Source organism: Salvia hispanica, chromosome 1 (genome assembly GCF_029641045.1).
Source record: "Salvia hispanica isolate PSC_SH4W2 chromosome 1, Shi_PSC_v1, whole genome shotgun sequence".
Taxonomy (NCBI): Eukaryota; Viridiplantae; Streptophyta; class Magnoliopsida; order Lamiales; family Lamiaceae; genus Salvia; species Salvia hispanica.
The window spans coordinates 46357936-46375531 of NC_142692.1; the positions used below are offsets into that span (position 1 = coordinate 46357936).

General features: G+C 32.7%; 2 protein-coding genes across 4 annotated transcripts; both read left to right on the plus strand.

Moving 5' to 3' along the window:
* Window positions 1-1874: 1874 nt before the first annotated feature.
* LOC148933959 (uncharacterized) lies at window positions 1875-7197 on the plus strand. The gene is made up of 4 exons (XM_089062112.1): window positions 1875-4141; window positions 4218-4317; window positions 4400-4969; window positions 7006-7197. Exons 1-4 carry the CDS (start codon window positions 1875-1877, stop codon window positions 7195-7197), a joined length of 3129 nt encoding a protein of 1042 aa, XP_088918238.1.
* On the plus strand, window positions 5493-10482 carry LOC125202513 (uncharacterized). Of its 3 annotated transcripts, XM_048100919.2 has the most exons (8): window positions 5493-5836; window positions 6463-6582; window positions 7733-7795; window positions 8066-8281; window positions 8352-8478; window positions 8682-8966; window positions 9040-9156; window positions 9945-10482. In XM_048100919.2, the coding sequence occupies exons 4-8, from the start codon at window positions 8082-8084 to the stop codon at window positions 10380-10382; spliced, it is 1167 nt and encodes a 388-aa protein (XP_047956876.1). In that variant the 5' UTR covers window positions 5493-5836; window positions 6463-6582; window positions 7733-7795; window positions 8066-8081; the 3' UTR covers window positions 10383-10482. The 3 variants fall into 3 exon arrangements, with proteins under 3 accessions (XP_047956876.1, XP_088918552.1, XP_088918553.1); XM_089062426.1 differs by lacking the exons at window positions 5493-5836; window positions 6463-6582 and adding an exon at window positions 6947-7075; XM_089062427.1 differs by lacking the exons at window positions 5493-5836; window positions 6463-6582 and having other exon boundaries at window positions 7577-7795.
* Window positions 10483-17596: the final 7114 nt, after the last annotated feature.

A 17596-nucleotide genomic window follows, 5' to 3' on the forward strand; every position in this document is an offset into this window, starting at 1 on the left:
CGAGCACTGACTTTTGCTCGCAAACTTGTGACCACTTTATTACGAGCACCGACTTTTGCTCGCAAACTTGCGAGCATAATAGCGAGCATACACGAAAACAACATCCATTTACACCCATTTTTTGCCGGCTGGAATAAAATGAGGGATTTTGCGAGCACACCTATAGTGCTCGAAAGTTTGCGAGCAAAGGGTGCTCGCATCTGTCACAAAATATACATGTGCTCGCAAATTAGTGAGCAATAATAGCTGCTAGCAAATTAGTGAGCAAAAATAGGTGCTCGCAAACTTTAGTTCTTATCCAAATCTACTTTCTTCTTTTCTCATTTGTTACCTTTCTCCACACCGTAGATTCCATCCCTTCCATCCCTTCTGCCATCAGCTTCCACTCATTGCAAAAATTTTGCCAGATCTACTTACATAAAAGTTGGGAGTAGAGATATGGGGAAGCAAGCTTATTAAATTTTGATATTTTCACATTATTGAAAATTGGGGGTAGAAAAATGTGGGGAAGCAAGCTCATCAAATTTTGATATTTTTCAATTATTGAAAGGTAAAACTTTGATTTGCTAGTTATTCTTCTAAAGTTGTGGGCTAAATTATTATACTTGATTTGTTAGATATTCTTAAAAGTTGTGGGCTAAATTATTATACATGATTTGTAAGATATTTCTTCTAAAGTTGTGGGCTAAATTATTATACATGATTTGTTAGCTATTCTTTTAAATTTGTGGGCTAAATTATTATATACTTGATTTGTTAGATATTCTTTTAAATTTGTGGGCTAAATAATTCACAATATTATTATACTTGATTTGTTAGATGTTTTTCTAAATTTGTGGGCTTAATAATTCAAAATATTGGTGTACTCGATTTGATCTATATTATGATATTTGATTTGTTAGTTATTCTTATTTGTGGGCTAAATAACTCAAAGTATTATTACACTTGATTTGATTTATATTGTTTCTTGACTAAGATTTATGCGATTTGGAGGTGTTTCCGCTACCCGTCGGCCCAACTTGGCATTTTCCAATTATTAAAAGGTAAAACTTTGATTTGCTAGTTATTCTTCTAAAGTTGTGGGCTAAATTATTATACTTGATTTGTTAGATATTCTTTAAAGTTGTGGGCTAAATTATTATACATAATTTGTAAGACATTCTTCTAAAGTTGTGGGCTAAATTATTATACATGATTTGTTAGCTATTCTTCTAAATTTGTGGGCTAAATTATTATATACTTGATTTGTTAGATATTCTTTTAAATTTGTGGACTAAATAATTCACAATATTATTATACTCGATTTGATCTATATTATGATATTTGATTTGTTAGTTATTCTTATTTGTGGGCTAAATAACTCAAAGTATTATTACACTTGATTTGATTTATATTGTTTCTTGCCTAAGATTTTTGCGATTTGGAGGTGTTTCCGCTACCCGTCGGCCCAGCTTGGCATTTTCCAATTATTAAAAGGTAAAACTTTTATTTGATGAATATTTTAATTTGTGGGCTAAATAATTCAAAAATATTATTGTACTTTATTTGATTTATATTGTTTGTGTATGATAGATAGTAAAATGAATCAAATTCCGGGAAGAGAGTGGATGTATGAGAGAAAATTTTCCACCGGAGAATTGAATCTTGATTTTATTGATGGTTTGGATAAGTTTATAAATTTTGCTGTGCAACATCCCTCTAGAATGGATGGTTCGAAAATTAGGTGTCCATGTGCACGATGTGATAATAAAAATTTTCTTTATACGGACACGGTGAAGGAACATCTTGTGAGAAGGGGGTTTACTAAAAATTATTATGATTGGAGATTTCACTATGATGTTGAAGCGTCGTCCAGCTCAAGACAAATAGAATCCATGCATTGTGATCCACCATTGAATCCGTACCAGCACATGGTGCATGATGCGTGGGGACAATCAGGTGCTCACGAGCATTGGCAGTATGTTCTGCCTACATACATGCCAGAGCCCCCATTCAATGAGTCGCAGCAGTTCTATAATTTGTTAGAAGCGTCTAAGTCTGATTTGTGGGATGGGTGTGATTATTCTGAGCTGTCAACAAATGCTCGAATAATGACTATGAAATCTGAACATCGAATGTCTCAGCGAGCTGTTGACGAATTGTGTCAGTTTATGGAGGAGCGTTTGCCAAAGCCAAATCGTATGCCTAACAGTTTCTACAAGTGCAAGAAACAAATGCAGACTTTAGATATGCCCCATCTGAAGATACATTGTTGCAAGAAAGGATGCATGATCTATTGGAGAGAAGACGAGAATAGGACCGAATGCAAAGTTTGTGGTCAGGCTAGATTCAAGGATAATGGTAGGAGTCCATTCAAGAAGATGTATTATTTTCCTCTGGGCCCAAGATTAAGACGATTATATGCGTCTGAAGTTACAGCTCAATCCATGCGATGGCACGCAGAGCACGCCCAGACTCCAGGAGAGATGCGCCATCCAGCTGATTCTATAGCCTGGAAAACTTTCGACAAGTCACATCCCTTATTTGCTTCTGAATCAAGAAATGTCAGGTTGGCACTTAGCACAGATGGATTTCAGCCATTCGGCCAAAGTGGTTCACAATACTCATTATGGCCGGTAATTTTAACTCCATACAATTTGCCGCCGTGGATGTGCATGAAAGATCCATACATGTTTCTCACTGTGATCGTGCCAGGTCCGAAGAGTCCAAAACAGAAAATTGATGTATTTCTACAACCCTTGATTGCAGAGCTCAACGATTTATGGGCTGAAGGAATTCCAGCATACGATATATCTAGAAAACAAAACTTCCAGTTGCGTGCAGCACTGATGTGGACTATCAGCGACTTCCCCGCATATTCAATGTTATCAGGATGGAGTACATCTGGGCACCGTGCATGTCCGTATTGTATGGAGGACTCACAAGCTTTTTCCTTGAAGCATGGACGGAAAACTACTTGGTTTGATTGTCACAGGAGGTTTCTCAATAGAAATCACCGGTTCCGCAGAGATAAAAAGAATTTCATAAAGAACAGAACCGAACATTCCGGTCCTCCTTCGATCTTAAACGGAGAACAGATACTTGATAACTTGGAACAATTTGAGTACAAGAGAGTGTTTGATGAAGGTGCAGAAACAGCAAACTCCGAGTTGAGCAAGATTTTTGGATGGAATAAACGAAGCATATTTTGGGATCTTCCGTATTGGAAGACAAATGTGATTCGTCACAATCTGGATGTCATGCACATAGAAAAAAATGTTTTTGACAATATCTTTAATACCATCATGAATGTGGAAGGCAAGACAAAAGATAATGCTAATGCAAGAAGAGATTTGGAAGAACTTGGTATACGGCCTGAACTTTGGCCGTGTGATGGGAAATATCACAAGGCTAATTTCACACTTGATAAAGAAAGTATGAAATTATTGCTCAAGTGGCTCAACATTTTGAAATTCCCAGATGGTTATGTTTCTAACTTGTCAAGATGCATTGATATGAAGAAACATAAGTTGTACGGTATGAAAAGCCACGACTGTCATGTGTTTATGCAACGATTGCTACCAATTGGACTTCGTGAGTTACTTCCACACGATGTATGGGAGCCTCTGACAGAGTTGAGCAATTTCTTTAGAGATCTTACTGCTACAGTGATACGAGAGGCTGATATGACAAAGTACAGTGAGTCGATTGTGGTTACCTTGTGCAAGCTTGAGATGATATTTCCTCCGTCTTTCTTTGACTCCATGGAGCATCTTCCAGTCCACTTAGCATATGAGGCATTGATCGCAGGACCGGTACAATTTCGATGGATGTATCCATTTGAACGGTACATGCGCAAGTTGAAGTTAAATGTAAAGAACAAGGCTGCTGTGGAAGCATCAATATGTAATGCGTATTTGACTGAGGAATCATCTCACTTTTGCACTCATTACTTTGAGTCACATGTCCGTTGTCGAGGTAGAGATGTTCCTCGTAATGACGACGGAGGGGGATCTACTCACTCCACAGATATGCTTCAAATTTTCACATTTGATACCAGATGTGTTGGGAAGGGACGTGCACGATTCTTGTCAGAAGTCGAGTACAGAGCGGCACACACTTACATATTGTTGAATACTCAAGAAGCAAAGGAATATGAGCAGTAAGTTTGATTTCCTTAAATTCGTTTATTGAACTAAATAGATGCTACTTATTTAATTACTTTTTTCATAAAACAGCATGTTCGTCGAGCAATTGCGCGAATGCTTTCCAAGAATAACACCGTCAGAGATAGAGCAACAATTAGAAAGTCAATATGCGTCATGGTTTAATGCATATGTAAGTTTTCTATATATTTTTATTTTGTACATTTTTAACTGTCGGAAATATGTAACTTATTCACTAAGTGGTTGATATACAGAGTCAAAATAACCTACCTCACGATAGTCATTTATACTATTTGTCACAAGGACCATTGACCGGGGTCACGAGTTATAATGCTTGTATTGTCAATGGATATAAATTCCACACAGACTCTTATGGAAAGAGTAAATCCACATTCAACAGTGGGGTTTGCGTCAGAGGGTCGAATTACAACTATGACGAGGATGACTTTTATGGCATTTTGAAAGAAGTTGTGGAGGTCAAATATCGTGCAAGACCAATTAAGAAAGTTGTCTTGTTCAACTGTTTATGGTATAATCCGGGTCCACCTCCACGTGGTGGTACAATTGTTCATCCGAGGTACAAAATTACAGAAGTAAATATTCAGAAGGAGTACCCAAAATATGATCCCTTCGTCTTAGCTAAACAAGCATCTCAAGTTTATTTTGTACCTTTTCCGAGCAAGAAAAAAGACAGGGCGAACTGGCGAGCAGTGTTCAAGGTTCGAGCAAAGAAATTCGATTCTAGTTACATCGCCATGAAAGAGGTAGAAGAAGATATAGCTTTCCAAGAAGATGAACTGGAAGTTCACGAAATATCTGATGATGTACAATTCATAAACCCACCACATCGTGACCCTAGCGGCGCAATGATTCCAATTTTTAGAGAGATTATAGATGAGGATGAAGATGAGGATGAGGATGAGGATGAGGATGAAGAAGAAGAAGAAGAAGAAGAAGAAGAAGAAGAAGAAGAAGAAGAAGAAGAAGAGGAAGATGGCGATGAAGATGAAGATGACTACGACTAGTTCTTGGACATTGATGCTATCTCAAAATGTAAGTACTATCTTATTTTTATTGTTTCGTCTAATTATTGAAATTTCGTAAAATCTAAAAATATTAATTGTTGTTATCATTTTTGAAATATTTTATTTTAAAAATGATAACTATAATTAATTAATATTAATAAAATTATAAAATGTAAAATATAGACTTAATTGTGTATTGGGAGAAAGCAATCGTGAAGTCCAACATATTGAAAATGCAATTCTGAAGTCTTGGAAATGAAAAAGACTTAAATTCCTTGAAGTGGTATTCTCATAAATCTCTCGATATAATTCTCACCTCTCCTCCCCCAATTCTCACAGATTCTCCTTCCCCAATTCTCATCTCCTCCCCCTAATTCTCACCGATTCTACCGTGATATGAAAAACGATACCGATAGTTTTCTGGTCTTCGATAGATTCTCACCGTGATATGAATTTGCAACAGTTTCTGGTCTTCGATAGATTCTCACCGTGATATGAATTTGCAACAGTTTCTGGTCTTCGAGAGATTCTCACCGTCACGGAGCAGATTTCACTGACCTCGTTTCCCTGCTTGATCGTCTGCAATAGGCGATTCCTCTATGCTCGACGACGATGCAGTTTTTCTCTCTCTCTGACTTCGTTTGCATGCTCGATCATCTGCAATAGGTGATTCCTCTCTTCCTTTTCACGGCTTGCTTACGGAATTCTCCACAATTTTCTGTTTTGATTGTTACAATTTCCGGAAAAGTGTTGGTCGGCATTTGCTTGCTTATTTTCTATTTGCAACTGTTTAATTTGAAAGAGGTTATTGATCCTCTCATCGATTCACTGATCCTCACCAATACATAATAGTTGCTGAATTTGATTTTGCAGATCTTAATCAAACATTCATAGTTCTGTGTGATATTTTTAGTTAGGCTACCTATTTTAGCTTGAAACCCATCAGCCGTAGTTGCGCCGCCTTCAACCTCTCCTGGAGACATCCTGTAGTTTTGGAGGTGAATTTTGTTTCTGAAAACCAACAATTGAATAGAGTGATGAAAACTGCACTGTGATCAATATGTTGTAAAATTTCCTAATTTCTGGAATATGAATCAAATCATGGATGAAAGTTTTACAGAGCTGTTGTATTGATGGCGCACTGAAATTCCTTTTCAATTTGCAAAAAATTAGTTTTGGGAACTTATTAGTGGTTTTGCTGAAACTAGATGATTGATTCCAGGCTTGTGAATTTTTAGTTGCTAAGGAAATGCTTCAAGAGAAATGAGTTTGATATTTGCAGTTCTGTGCAGATCAGTTATTGTTGTACTTACTACTGTTTTGCACAAGAGGGGGGCTGTTCAGGCAGGGAGAATTCATTGCTGCCTTTCGTTTAACATCTCAATCTCAGATCAGCGTTTAACATAACTCAGGTAACAACTCATATATACTAATTTTAATTTTACATCTCTGCTTTCGTTTGTTTGTTAAGAATTTTACAAGATCTTGCTATTATTACCACAAGGCTTTGGGAAATGAAAATTTTGATTTCTTGTACATGCAAAATAAACGAGATTTTGAATAATTATCTGTATTAGACTCAACTCAGTAATTATGCTTTTCATCTTCTAAATGTGGTTGTATGTTAATTTTGACTTTTGTTTTCAAGTTTTAATTTTTTCTTACTTGCTACATGTTTAAATATAGTGATGATGCTGTTTAGAATTAGAGGAGAATGGAAGTGGATCTGATCTCTATGATATGCTTTTATTGTGCTTCATCTTTTTGACTTGATTATATGATCTTACATCCATTTTAAATTCATGTGTTACTGTTTTGAGTTGTGTGCTATTCAGGGCCTGGGTGTTCATCAATTGCCTATGGGCTGGCTGATGAAATTGGACCATTGCATATTGAGAAGGATGGGTAGTTTCTATATGCCTCTTGTAGTTTTTTGTTTGGTTGAAACTGAAGTAATTGAAATGGACCCTCAAGTTGTTGAAACAGCAGCTATAGAAGATTTCGTTTTAGGTTGCGTTCGAGTTTGAGATATGCAAAGGATATTATATCAACTAATGGTCATTTGGACTGTATAGATGTCTACCTGAAACGTACAGTGTTTGATGCTCTAGCTTGATGTTTTGCACCCATCTTCTTAGTTTTCTAGCTATGATCTTGATGAGTCATTTAATCAAGCTGATTATGGTTATTATGTCTTATATATTGCTGTTTCCTTTTTAATTTACTCCTCACAAAGTGGATATGATCTTGTAATAATAAAAAAAGATAATCCTACATTGGCTGCTCTACTTGCCTGTTTTGTTACCCTACTTTATGTGCTTTATTTTCAAAAGTAGACAATTACATCCATTCAGAATAAGATATGAAATTTTCTCTGTTTATAGGGTACATCTGGTACTTTATATGAAATGTTTCTCTGTTTATCTATGTGTATGTGTTAGTAAATTCAAATGGGGCGTTTTTATGTCAGTACCTAATTAATTAACCTCATTTAGTGGCTGTGTGAAATGAATGTTGAACTAAACTGTCTGGCATTCTATTAATCTGGCTATTCTTTTGTAGTTTATGTTGATCTGCTGCTACTGGCCCTAGACTGAAAGGCCTAACTGAAGCTTCATCTTATTGGTGAGTATAGCTTGGTTTATATTAATCTAGCATGATGTTACTGATAAGTTCATAGAATATTGTTTAAAATTGTATGCATTAACATATAGCTTATGCACTTAAATCTTTCTATGTTTGGTCACATGTGGGTCTTATAGTATTGCCTCCTTACAATATTCTATAGAATGATACTCTGAATAGAAATCTGAGGAAATTGTATTTTTAGGCTTGACATGGCAGCAATAGGCTCGCAGATTGGATAATACTTACTATTACTCTTATCGTCAGTAGTAGGTTGGATAGAAAAATGCGAGGAGGATTTACAAGACGAGGACGCAGGTTGGCTCTTCTCGATGATGATGAAGAAAATGCTCATGAGGAAGAAATTCATGTCGAAGAGGAAGAATTGGAGGAAAATGATACAGTGAGCGGAAATGGTACAGTGAAGGACCATCCTACACATGATCAAGAAGGCCGTATATTCATTCATCTCAGGAATGATGGATTGTAAGTGGATAGATAATTTTATACATTTTTTTATAAATTTTAAAGTTTATAACTATATATTGATATGCAGATTGTACCCTTCCAGAGCTGTGGCGAACATATTGAAAGATGCTTTCCAAAATATAGTGCACCCAACTGCATTCTCACAAGCAAAACTTGATGATTCATGCATTGAATCCTATTGGCAAGAATTTAAGGTAATTGTATAAACTATAATCCATTAGAGTAAAGAATGGTCAATGTTTTACTTGATATTCTAATTGTAGCTTAGAATTTCTTGATCTAACTGAATTCTTTTCTTTATTAACATTTGCTGGGAAGTCTATAGAATTTTTATATATTTTATTTAATATTTTGTTATATAACTTTTTTTTTTCTTTTCTTTTATATGATTTGGCAGGCCCATGCCAATATTGAGAACTATAATCAAGACCTTGCCAAAAGTGCTTTTCACACAAGATGCAAGCGTAAGTATGGCAATCATATCTACAGACTGAAAAATAGGAAAAGAAAGCCTGCTTACTTCACGGATGCATTGTGGGAAGACTACACTAAAGCATGGAATACGGCTGCGTCTATCAAGGTTTCCGAGAGATGCTCGAAGAATCGTAAACAAGGATATGAGAAAGCCCCCGGCACACATTGTAACGGATCTGTTTCATTTGACGTTACAGTGGAAAAGATGGTAGACATTACATTTTGTAGTTTAACTTGTTCATTTTTTAATTATCATTAATCATTTTGAATATTCTTTGCAGATTAAAGAGAATAATGGGAAGATGCCTAAGTTTGTAGAATTTTATATAAGGGTTCACACGCGAAGAGGCAAAGATTCACCGGGGGAGTTGTGTTCGCAGCGCGCCATAGAAAAAATGGTAATCTCAAATTAATTTGCTTACAAATTTATTTATATATAATTAATATTTTAGTGACAACTGCTGGAAGTAAATATGAATATGATGGTAGTAGTGACTATGATAATCACTTGATCCTTTGATGATCACCCCCAAAATATGAAATTAAATAAGATATCAAGCATTTTTTGGTCTTGCATCTTTGGGATTTTAAATGAAGAAAAATGGGTACTGCCTTGCATCTATGCTATGCTTCCATGATTGATTCTATGTGAGCATTTCATGAAAAACCAAGGCAGTGTTGAAGGGGGTTTACCATTTGCTGATATCATTACTGTTGAAATAAAAGGTTTGTTATGAAGGAGTGAACAGGTGATGAGCATATATGTGAGTGTGCTATATAAATCTGATTCTTGATTACTCTTGAAATAAGAGGTGTTGTAGTTTGGAAACCTCACCATCTTCTCATTTCATGTATTAAATTGTTTTCTTGGCTCTTTTGATTTATGAGAGTAGCAGATAAAATCCTTTAGCACCATTTCAGATTGAATTTGGCAGCAATGCATTGCTTTCTACGAGTTTTAGGGTCATATGCAGGTTGTAATAGACCGTATATAGCATGTGCATGCATTGGTTGGAGTAGACCATATCTTGATTGATTAATATCTGTATCTTTTAGTTATGCAAACAAGGGGCATTGATGCTTACTGTTTTCTTCTTTTAGTTCTGATGCTTAACTGATGCTTACTTGCTTATTGTTATCTTTTAGTTACTGCATTGGTTTGAAGTCTTATTATACATGTTCATAGGAGCAAGTTAAGGCAAGAGCCGATGAGTTGCGGGCTGCTGGGGAAGTAGATCCAGATTTTGATCGCATTTACCTTGACCTTTTTGTGAAGAATATGAAGAGAAAACAAATTCCCGGAGCTGGACAGGCCACAAGCATTTATTTCGCTGATGCTAGCAGTTCGTCCACTGGGGGCTCAGGCGTTAGCACGGAAGAGTTACAAGCAATGCGAGAACAAATCACAATTGAGATGCGCGCGGAGCAGGAGCAGCGATATGCGGAGCTGGAGATGCAAAATGCAGCGTTGAAAGCGGAGCTGGATAGTCAAAGTGCAGAGCGTGATGCTGCTTTAGCGCGTCAAAAAATGGAGTTACGCGCTGAATTTGAGAAAGAAAATGAGAGGATGTTAGAACTATTGTTGGATCTTACTAAAAAGGTTAACCGAATTAGTAAAAACTGAAAGTGTAAGTTTTGAACTATTGTTTTGTTTTAGAACTATTGTTGGATTTAATGTAAGTTTTGAATTTTGTTCTTTATAAATTGTCAATTTCAATTTTGTTCTTTATGGTTATCCAGATAATAAATTAGAAAAATAATGAGCACAAGAGGTGCTAGCAGAAAGAGCTGTCGATAATGCGAGAACAAATCACAATTTTGTGCTAGCAGAAAGAGCTGTCGATAATGAGCACAAGAGGTGCTAGAAAATTTGCGAGCAAAATGGAGGTGCTAGAAGAATTGCGAGCAAAATGGAGGTGCTAGGAATATTGCGAGCAAAATGGAGGTGCTAGAAGAATTGCGAGCAAAATGGAGGTGCTAGGAATATTGCGAGCACATACATAGTTTAATCGACATCCACCATTAGCGAGCAAAAAGGTGGTCGCAAATGAACTTCTGCTCGCAAAAACTACTCACAAATTTGCTACAAGCGCTATAGCGAGCAGAGTTTTTGCTCACAATCTGCTAGCAAAACTTATATTTGCGAGCACTTTTATATAGTTTTGCTAGCACTCTGGTGCTCACAAACGAGCGCTTTTTTTGTAGTGATAAGTGACTTGTATTCCTTTTTGGGATGTCCCACTATAAGTGACTTATTTCCATTTTTAGCAAAAAGTCTTTCTTACTTTATTCTCCACCTACTTTATTCTCTCTTCTCTCCTCTACTTTTCCCTCTCTCATACTTTACTCTCTCCACTTTAATTTATTTAAATACTATTTCTTAAATCCCGTGTCCAAAAGAAGTAGGTCACTTATCTTGGGACTGAGGGAGTACAATTTTTGTCTATCGACTATATGTGACATAAGTTTTCTCATATTTTTAACACAGTTATCTAATAATGCAAATCCTTAATTAATTTTGCGGAAGGACCCTGGCATGGTAATGCCCACAGACACAATCTCATTTTTTCTTGCTTTTTGTATTTTATGGGCTTATTCTTCTATCAATGTGCTTTATATGTTCTTATTGTGTTGCTTCTATAAATTTTGGTGAGTCTTCCTCTATTATGGCTATAATTCTACTCGGATTTACAACCCATGCCAACAAGCACAAATTGTTGAGATAACAGAGAAGATCGCAAATTTCAAGACAAGAACGTGGTATAATGTGATACGTGGCCATAATGACCGGTAAAATGAGAAGATGCTTCTGCATTCCTCTTTCTTAATATCGAAATAAAAGATTGTTCACACCATCTCATTTTATTAAATATTACTATTAATGTAGGTCTCATCCAAATCTAGCCAATTTTTTTGTTAGTTTGACTTTCTTAATTTGTTATTTTCACGTTTTCTTTAGAGTAGAGTAGTGAGTGTCACTCCAAAAACTACGGTGATATTCTTGGTTAGTCCTTACGGATTGATTTTACAAATAATTATCAATATATGACGTATGTATCAAATTGATTTCTGAATTTAATTTATTTCAAAATAGATAATAAACTTTATATTTTATATTACTTTTAGTTTAATTCAATTTGAATAATTATTTTATTCTCTATAACAATTATAATGCCACATAATATTTTCTATTTATATTAATTTTATAAACTATTTACAATTGTTTATGTATTAATTTGACATAATTTCTTTTTAAAAATAGAGAAGATGGATCACGACAGAAATTATCTTAAAGGCAGAATGCAAAACTGCAAAACTATATTGTTTCGCAAATGCGTTAGATACCAATTGAAATCACAAAATATATCAATTTTTGACTCAATATCAGTTCGGTGAATCTTGAATATCAATTTCGGACTAAATATCAGAAACTGTATATTTTGGTAATGTCCGTTGATATTAATATATGTGAGAACTAAATACGATTTACGGTTCTCAAAATTCTCATTTTTAAAAAGTTCTCACTATAACTACTCACTGGATTTGATTCTTATTTGTGGCCAACACATTTAATAAGTTTAACATTTACGGCCAAAAATACTTAATGTGAATTTTCGTATTCGCACCTTTCCACGTCAAATGAATTGTATAGGCATCATTTAAGGAATTTTATACTATATGATTGAAAATATTTTATTAATACCATGCATCCTTCAAGGCTTAATCAACTTGGGTAGAAATAAATTTGATTAGTTCAATTCGACTGATTAGAATTTTGAAATAATTTGATTCTAAGTTATTCAATATCCTTTAATTTAAAAAAGAAACATATATGGAATAAAGAAGGAATTGTAAGTAGTTTATAAAATTAACATAAATAGAATGTATTATGTGGTATTTTAATTGTTATGTGTGATAATTAATCTACATTTCCTCAACACTCATCAGTTTTCCATCTTGTGTTCGTCATTTTGTGTTGCATAATATAGGAAATATGACTTCCGGCTGGCTTCTGAGAAGATCATTCTCTTCTTGAGAATTGGAGTATTTAGTCGATGTTGATCTAGAAATACTTATACCGGTTGAGGCTTGAGGGGTACAAGTGTACGTCAAGAGAATCATTGCCAATAGTTCAAGTGTAAAATTATAGCAAACTTTTGTTGTCTAAAAAAATTACTAACTCTTATATGGATTTCTATTTTATACCTGCAATAAATTTTATTGTTGGGGAACTGAGAGGAATTGATTCATGCGTCTTTGACAGTGACACTGCTATAGTATTCTTTTGTAGGGGAAGAAGGCCTATTGGGCTTATCCCAAGTGATAGTTTTACGTTGTTGGAATATTAATTACTTATGATATTCGGTTGTCGGGCCCAACTCAGTCTCAAATTTCAGTAGCCTTTTTAATTCCTTAATACAGTAGTTTTTTTATTTTATGAATAATTAAGGTGTTCTATATTCTAACATACTACATTATATTCTTCAATAAAATATAATAGTGTAATATGTTCTGATATTACATAATGACACATTGAATAGTATAGTTTCAATATGTATATCGGATTTTGAATTAGTGATGGTACCTATGAGGAGAATTTTAAAAAATTCCTGATTCCGTCCCTAACTATCCCAAGTTTCATAAATATTGATAAATGTCTCGTTAAACCCCAAACTATAAGTTTCATGAATATTGGCAAATGTCTCTTTAAACCCCAAACTATTTTCACAATATTAATTTGGTTCTCAACTATATATCGAAATTGTTTTTCCATCAAGGGCTATCGATCTTCTGATCCTGACCTTAATTTTTCAGTTATCAAAATTAAGTAATTGATGTCGCACCTCTAATTGCCTTAATGTATTTGATAGTTAGACATGTGGTATATAGTTGGTAAGGGGAGTATTATATTGCTAACTCATAACTTAATTGCTAATTACAACTAAATAATAGTTATTAGATATTTAAATTAAGGGCTTAGATCATTAATCTCTAAATATCAATACGATCAATGAAAAACGTCAATAAGGCCATAGAATTAATTCCAAAAAATATCAAAAGGGGTATTAATGTCAATTAATTACATGTTTAGTTATAACTAACTTTTAAAAGAAATCCCAAAACTTTAAATTCATATAACATATATCAAATTAAAGATAATTTTATAAGGATTCCAACGATATCGTACATGCATATGTTCCGACGTTAAAATTTGAAAAAAAAATTGAAAATTTTTAATTTTTTCGTGCAGCAGAAATGTCAACATACTATATAAAATATGTCAATATAATACATCTAGAATGTCAATATAAGCAATGGGTAAACATTCTTAAAGCATTGTGTTGACATTCTCAAAGCATTGTGTTGATATTTTCGAAATACTATGTTGACATTTTCATCCAAAACTCTAATTTGGAGTTTTTTTATCTTTTTTTTTTTATTTTATTAATAAAAATAAAAATTACACGTGGCAAATTGTAGACCACGCGTTTTCTAAAATCCTATGGCTTTAAATTAGTTGTAGTTAGCAATTAAATGATGAGTTAGCAATTGATCACCCCTAGTTGGTAATATATCATGCTCATCAGCAAGGAATTCAATTGAAAAATAAAAATCTACATTTTGTGAAGATTTTTTTTAATATATATTTCAAAATATAATAGAGGGAAAGAAAATAATTCAGCCTCCCTGCAATATTTCTGATTAATACTAATTGATGTCGACATTCATATCATCTTTTTGGGATCAATTAAATAAACTCTGATCGAAAAATTGAAAAGATTTATGCCACTTACGTTGCAGAGATGTAAAATAATGAAGGCCTAAATGCAAAATGAGTATGAATTCCTTATTTATCTTTTGTATTCTCCCTAATTATATATTCCTTCTATCTATGATTTAAAATCCCACTTTAACACGATATGAATTTTATGGAATGTGAAAGAATATCGGTGAAAAAATGAATGAAATATAAATTTCATTATGTATCTTGATTTTATAATGAAATGTGACAATAGTGATCTAGTTTATTGTGTGATTCACTCATCTAATTTGAAAAATAAAGAAATAAATAAGACTTTAATCGTGGATTCTTTGAAATGTCAAATAAACAATTAATTGGTCGACTATTATATATAAGAATGAATGCTTCCACGATCATGTCCCAATACATACATGCAAATTATATAATCTCCATAACTTAATTTTCATGCTTTTATTTTGATACTATATAAATAAAATCTATATATAGAGAGTAGAATACCATACATTATTAAATATTATATGTACAAATTAAATGACCAAAAAAAAACTTATCTCGAATGTGCGATCTGAAAAAAAAACTTAATTTTCAAGATTTTATTACCCTCTATAGAAATCTCTATTGTTCCTTTGCAAAACTACATGAGCACATTGAACATCAAAGTGACACGTTAATGTTTTTGTTTTTGTTTTTTATATTTACGTGAGGACCATCAATTAATAATGGGGTCCCAAGAACTATCAAGACATACCACATTTTATTTGTGCATGGAATTTATTAAAAAATAATGCCAAGTTGACGCATTTTATAAAAGAGCAGTCTATACTTCTTCTCGTTTGTTAGGTACGAGCCCGGATTCTACTATTTACCTTTTAGGTATTATTGTTACTCCAATACGAAAATACCCTCACAAGTTATTTGGCATCATTGAAGAATGACGTACTGAATTTAAAATAATTTCTGTTGCACTATAGAATTTCTTAGAAAAATCAACAATAGGTCACATTTCCGCCATTGAACTACGTACATGCATATCATTACAATAAAAATGTGAGACCATTTTTCAATCATTAGTCATTATCTAACTTGTCGTAACATATAGATAACAAGGAGTCCTTATTTGTAGTAAATCTAAATAAATTCAGAAATACTAGCATGATCGCACATTCGATGCCCGTGATAATAGTAATACTATATTCAAACAAGGCTTATATATGCATAAAGAACACAAACATTACAGTCAATGGCAGATGCAGGTCTGCAGGATTTTAATACTGGGGGGTCCAAATACTGTTAATAATTGTTGCATATTTTTAGTGTCAACGACACCCTTAACAACCATGACATGAATAATACGTGAATAATGAGATATGTATAATTTAAGAATGAACAATATAAATTAAAGGTACATACCATGACAGTACAACCGCAAAAAAGAATTAATGTGAAAAAAATTATATTTATGAAGCATAATTTATGATCTTAACAATAACAAAATTTACATAAATGAGAAATAAAATAAAATTTACTCAATTGATAGGGTAAAAACCCAAATAAATATATATAAAAAATTAATTATGAGCATTGGATAAATTAATTAATTTATCTTTAATAAAATCCATTATCGTGATTGTCTGAGAAATTCAAAATATATACATAACTAAATATATTGCAAAACAAATGTTGTAACAATGTGAAAACTTTATAGATATATTAAATATATTAATTAATCACCAAACGAACACCATATATGCAAAAAATGAATTAATCATAAATTAAAGATACATACCATGACAGTACAACCGCACAAATGAATTAATGTGAAAAAGATTATATTTATGAAGCATAATTTATGATCTTACAATAACAAAATTTACATAAATGAGAAATAAAATTAAATTTACTCAATTCCTAGGGTAAAAACCCAAAAATATATACATAAATGAATTAATTATGCAAAAAATGAATTAATCATAAATTAAAGATACATACCATGACAGTACAACCACACAAATGAATTAATGTGAAAAAGATTATATTTATGAAGCATTTTATGATCTTACAATAACAAAGTTTACATAAATGAGAAATAAAATAAAATTTACTCAGTTGCTAGGGTAAAAACCCAAAAAAAAATATATAAATGAATTAATTATGATCATTGGATAAATAAATTAATTTATTTTTAATAAAATCCATTATCGTGATTTTCTGAGAAATTCAAAATATATACATAACTAAATAAATTGAAAAACAAATGTTGTAACTATGTGAAAACTTTATAGCATTAATAACTAGGCAAATGATTCTACTCATGTGAGAAAGACTCCCGTGAGAAATTAGAATATTAATTACCAAATAAAAGTAGCTACGAGAGTCTTAATAAGAATACAAATGATTAGTGTGAGAAATTAAATATATTAATTAATCACCAAACGAACACCATATATGCAAAAAAAATGAATTAATCATAAATTAAAGATACATACCATTACAGTACAACCGCACAAATGAATTAATGTAAAAAATATTATATTTATGAAGCATAATTTATGATCTTACAATAACAAAATTTACATAAATGAGAAATAAAATAAAATTTACTCAATTCCTAGGGTAAAAACCCAAAAAAATATATATAAATGAATTAATTATGCGAAAAATGAATTAATCATAAATTAAAGATACATACCATGACAGTACAACCGCACAAATGAATTAATGTGAAAAAGATTATATTTATGAAGCATAATTTATGATCTTACAATAATAAAATTTACATAAATGAGAAATAAAATAAAATTTACTCAGTTGCTAGGGTAAAAACCCCAAAAAAATATATAAATGAATTAATTATGATCATTGGATAAATAAATTAACTTATCTTTAATAAAATCCATTATCGTGATTGTCTGAGAAATTCAAAATATATACATAACTAAATAAATTGCAAAACAAATGTTGTAACTATGTGAAAAATTTATAGGATTAATAACTAGGCAAATGATTCAACTCATGTGAGAAAGACTCCTGTGAGAAATTAAAATATTAATTACCAAATAAAAGTAGCTATGAGA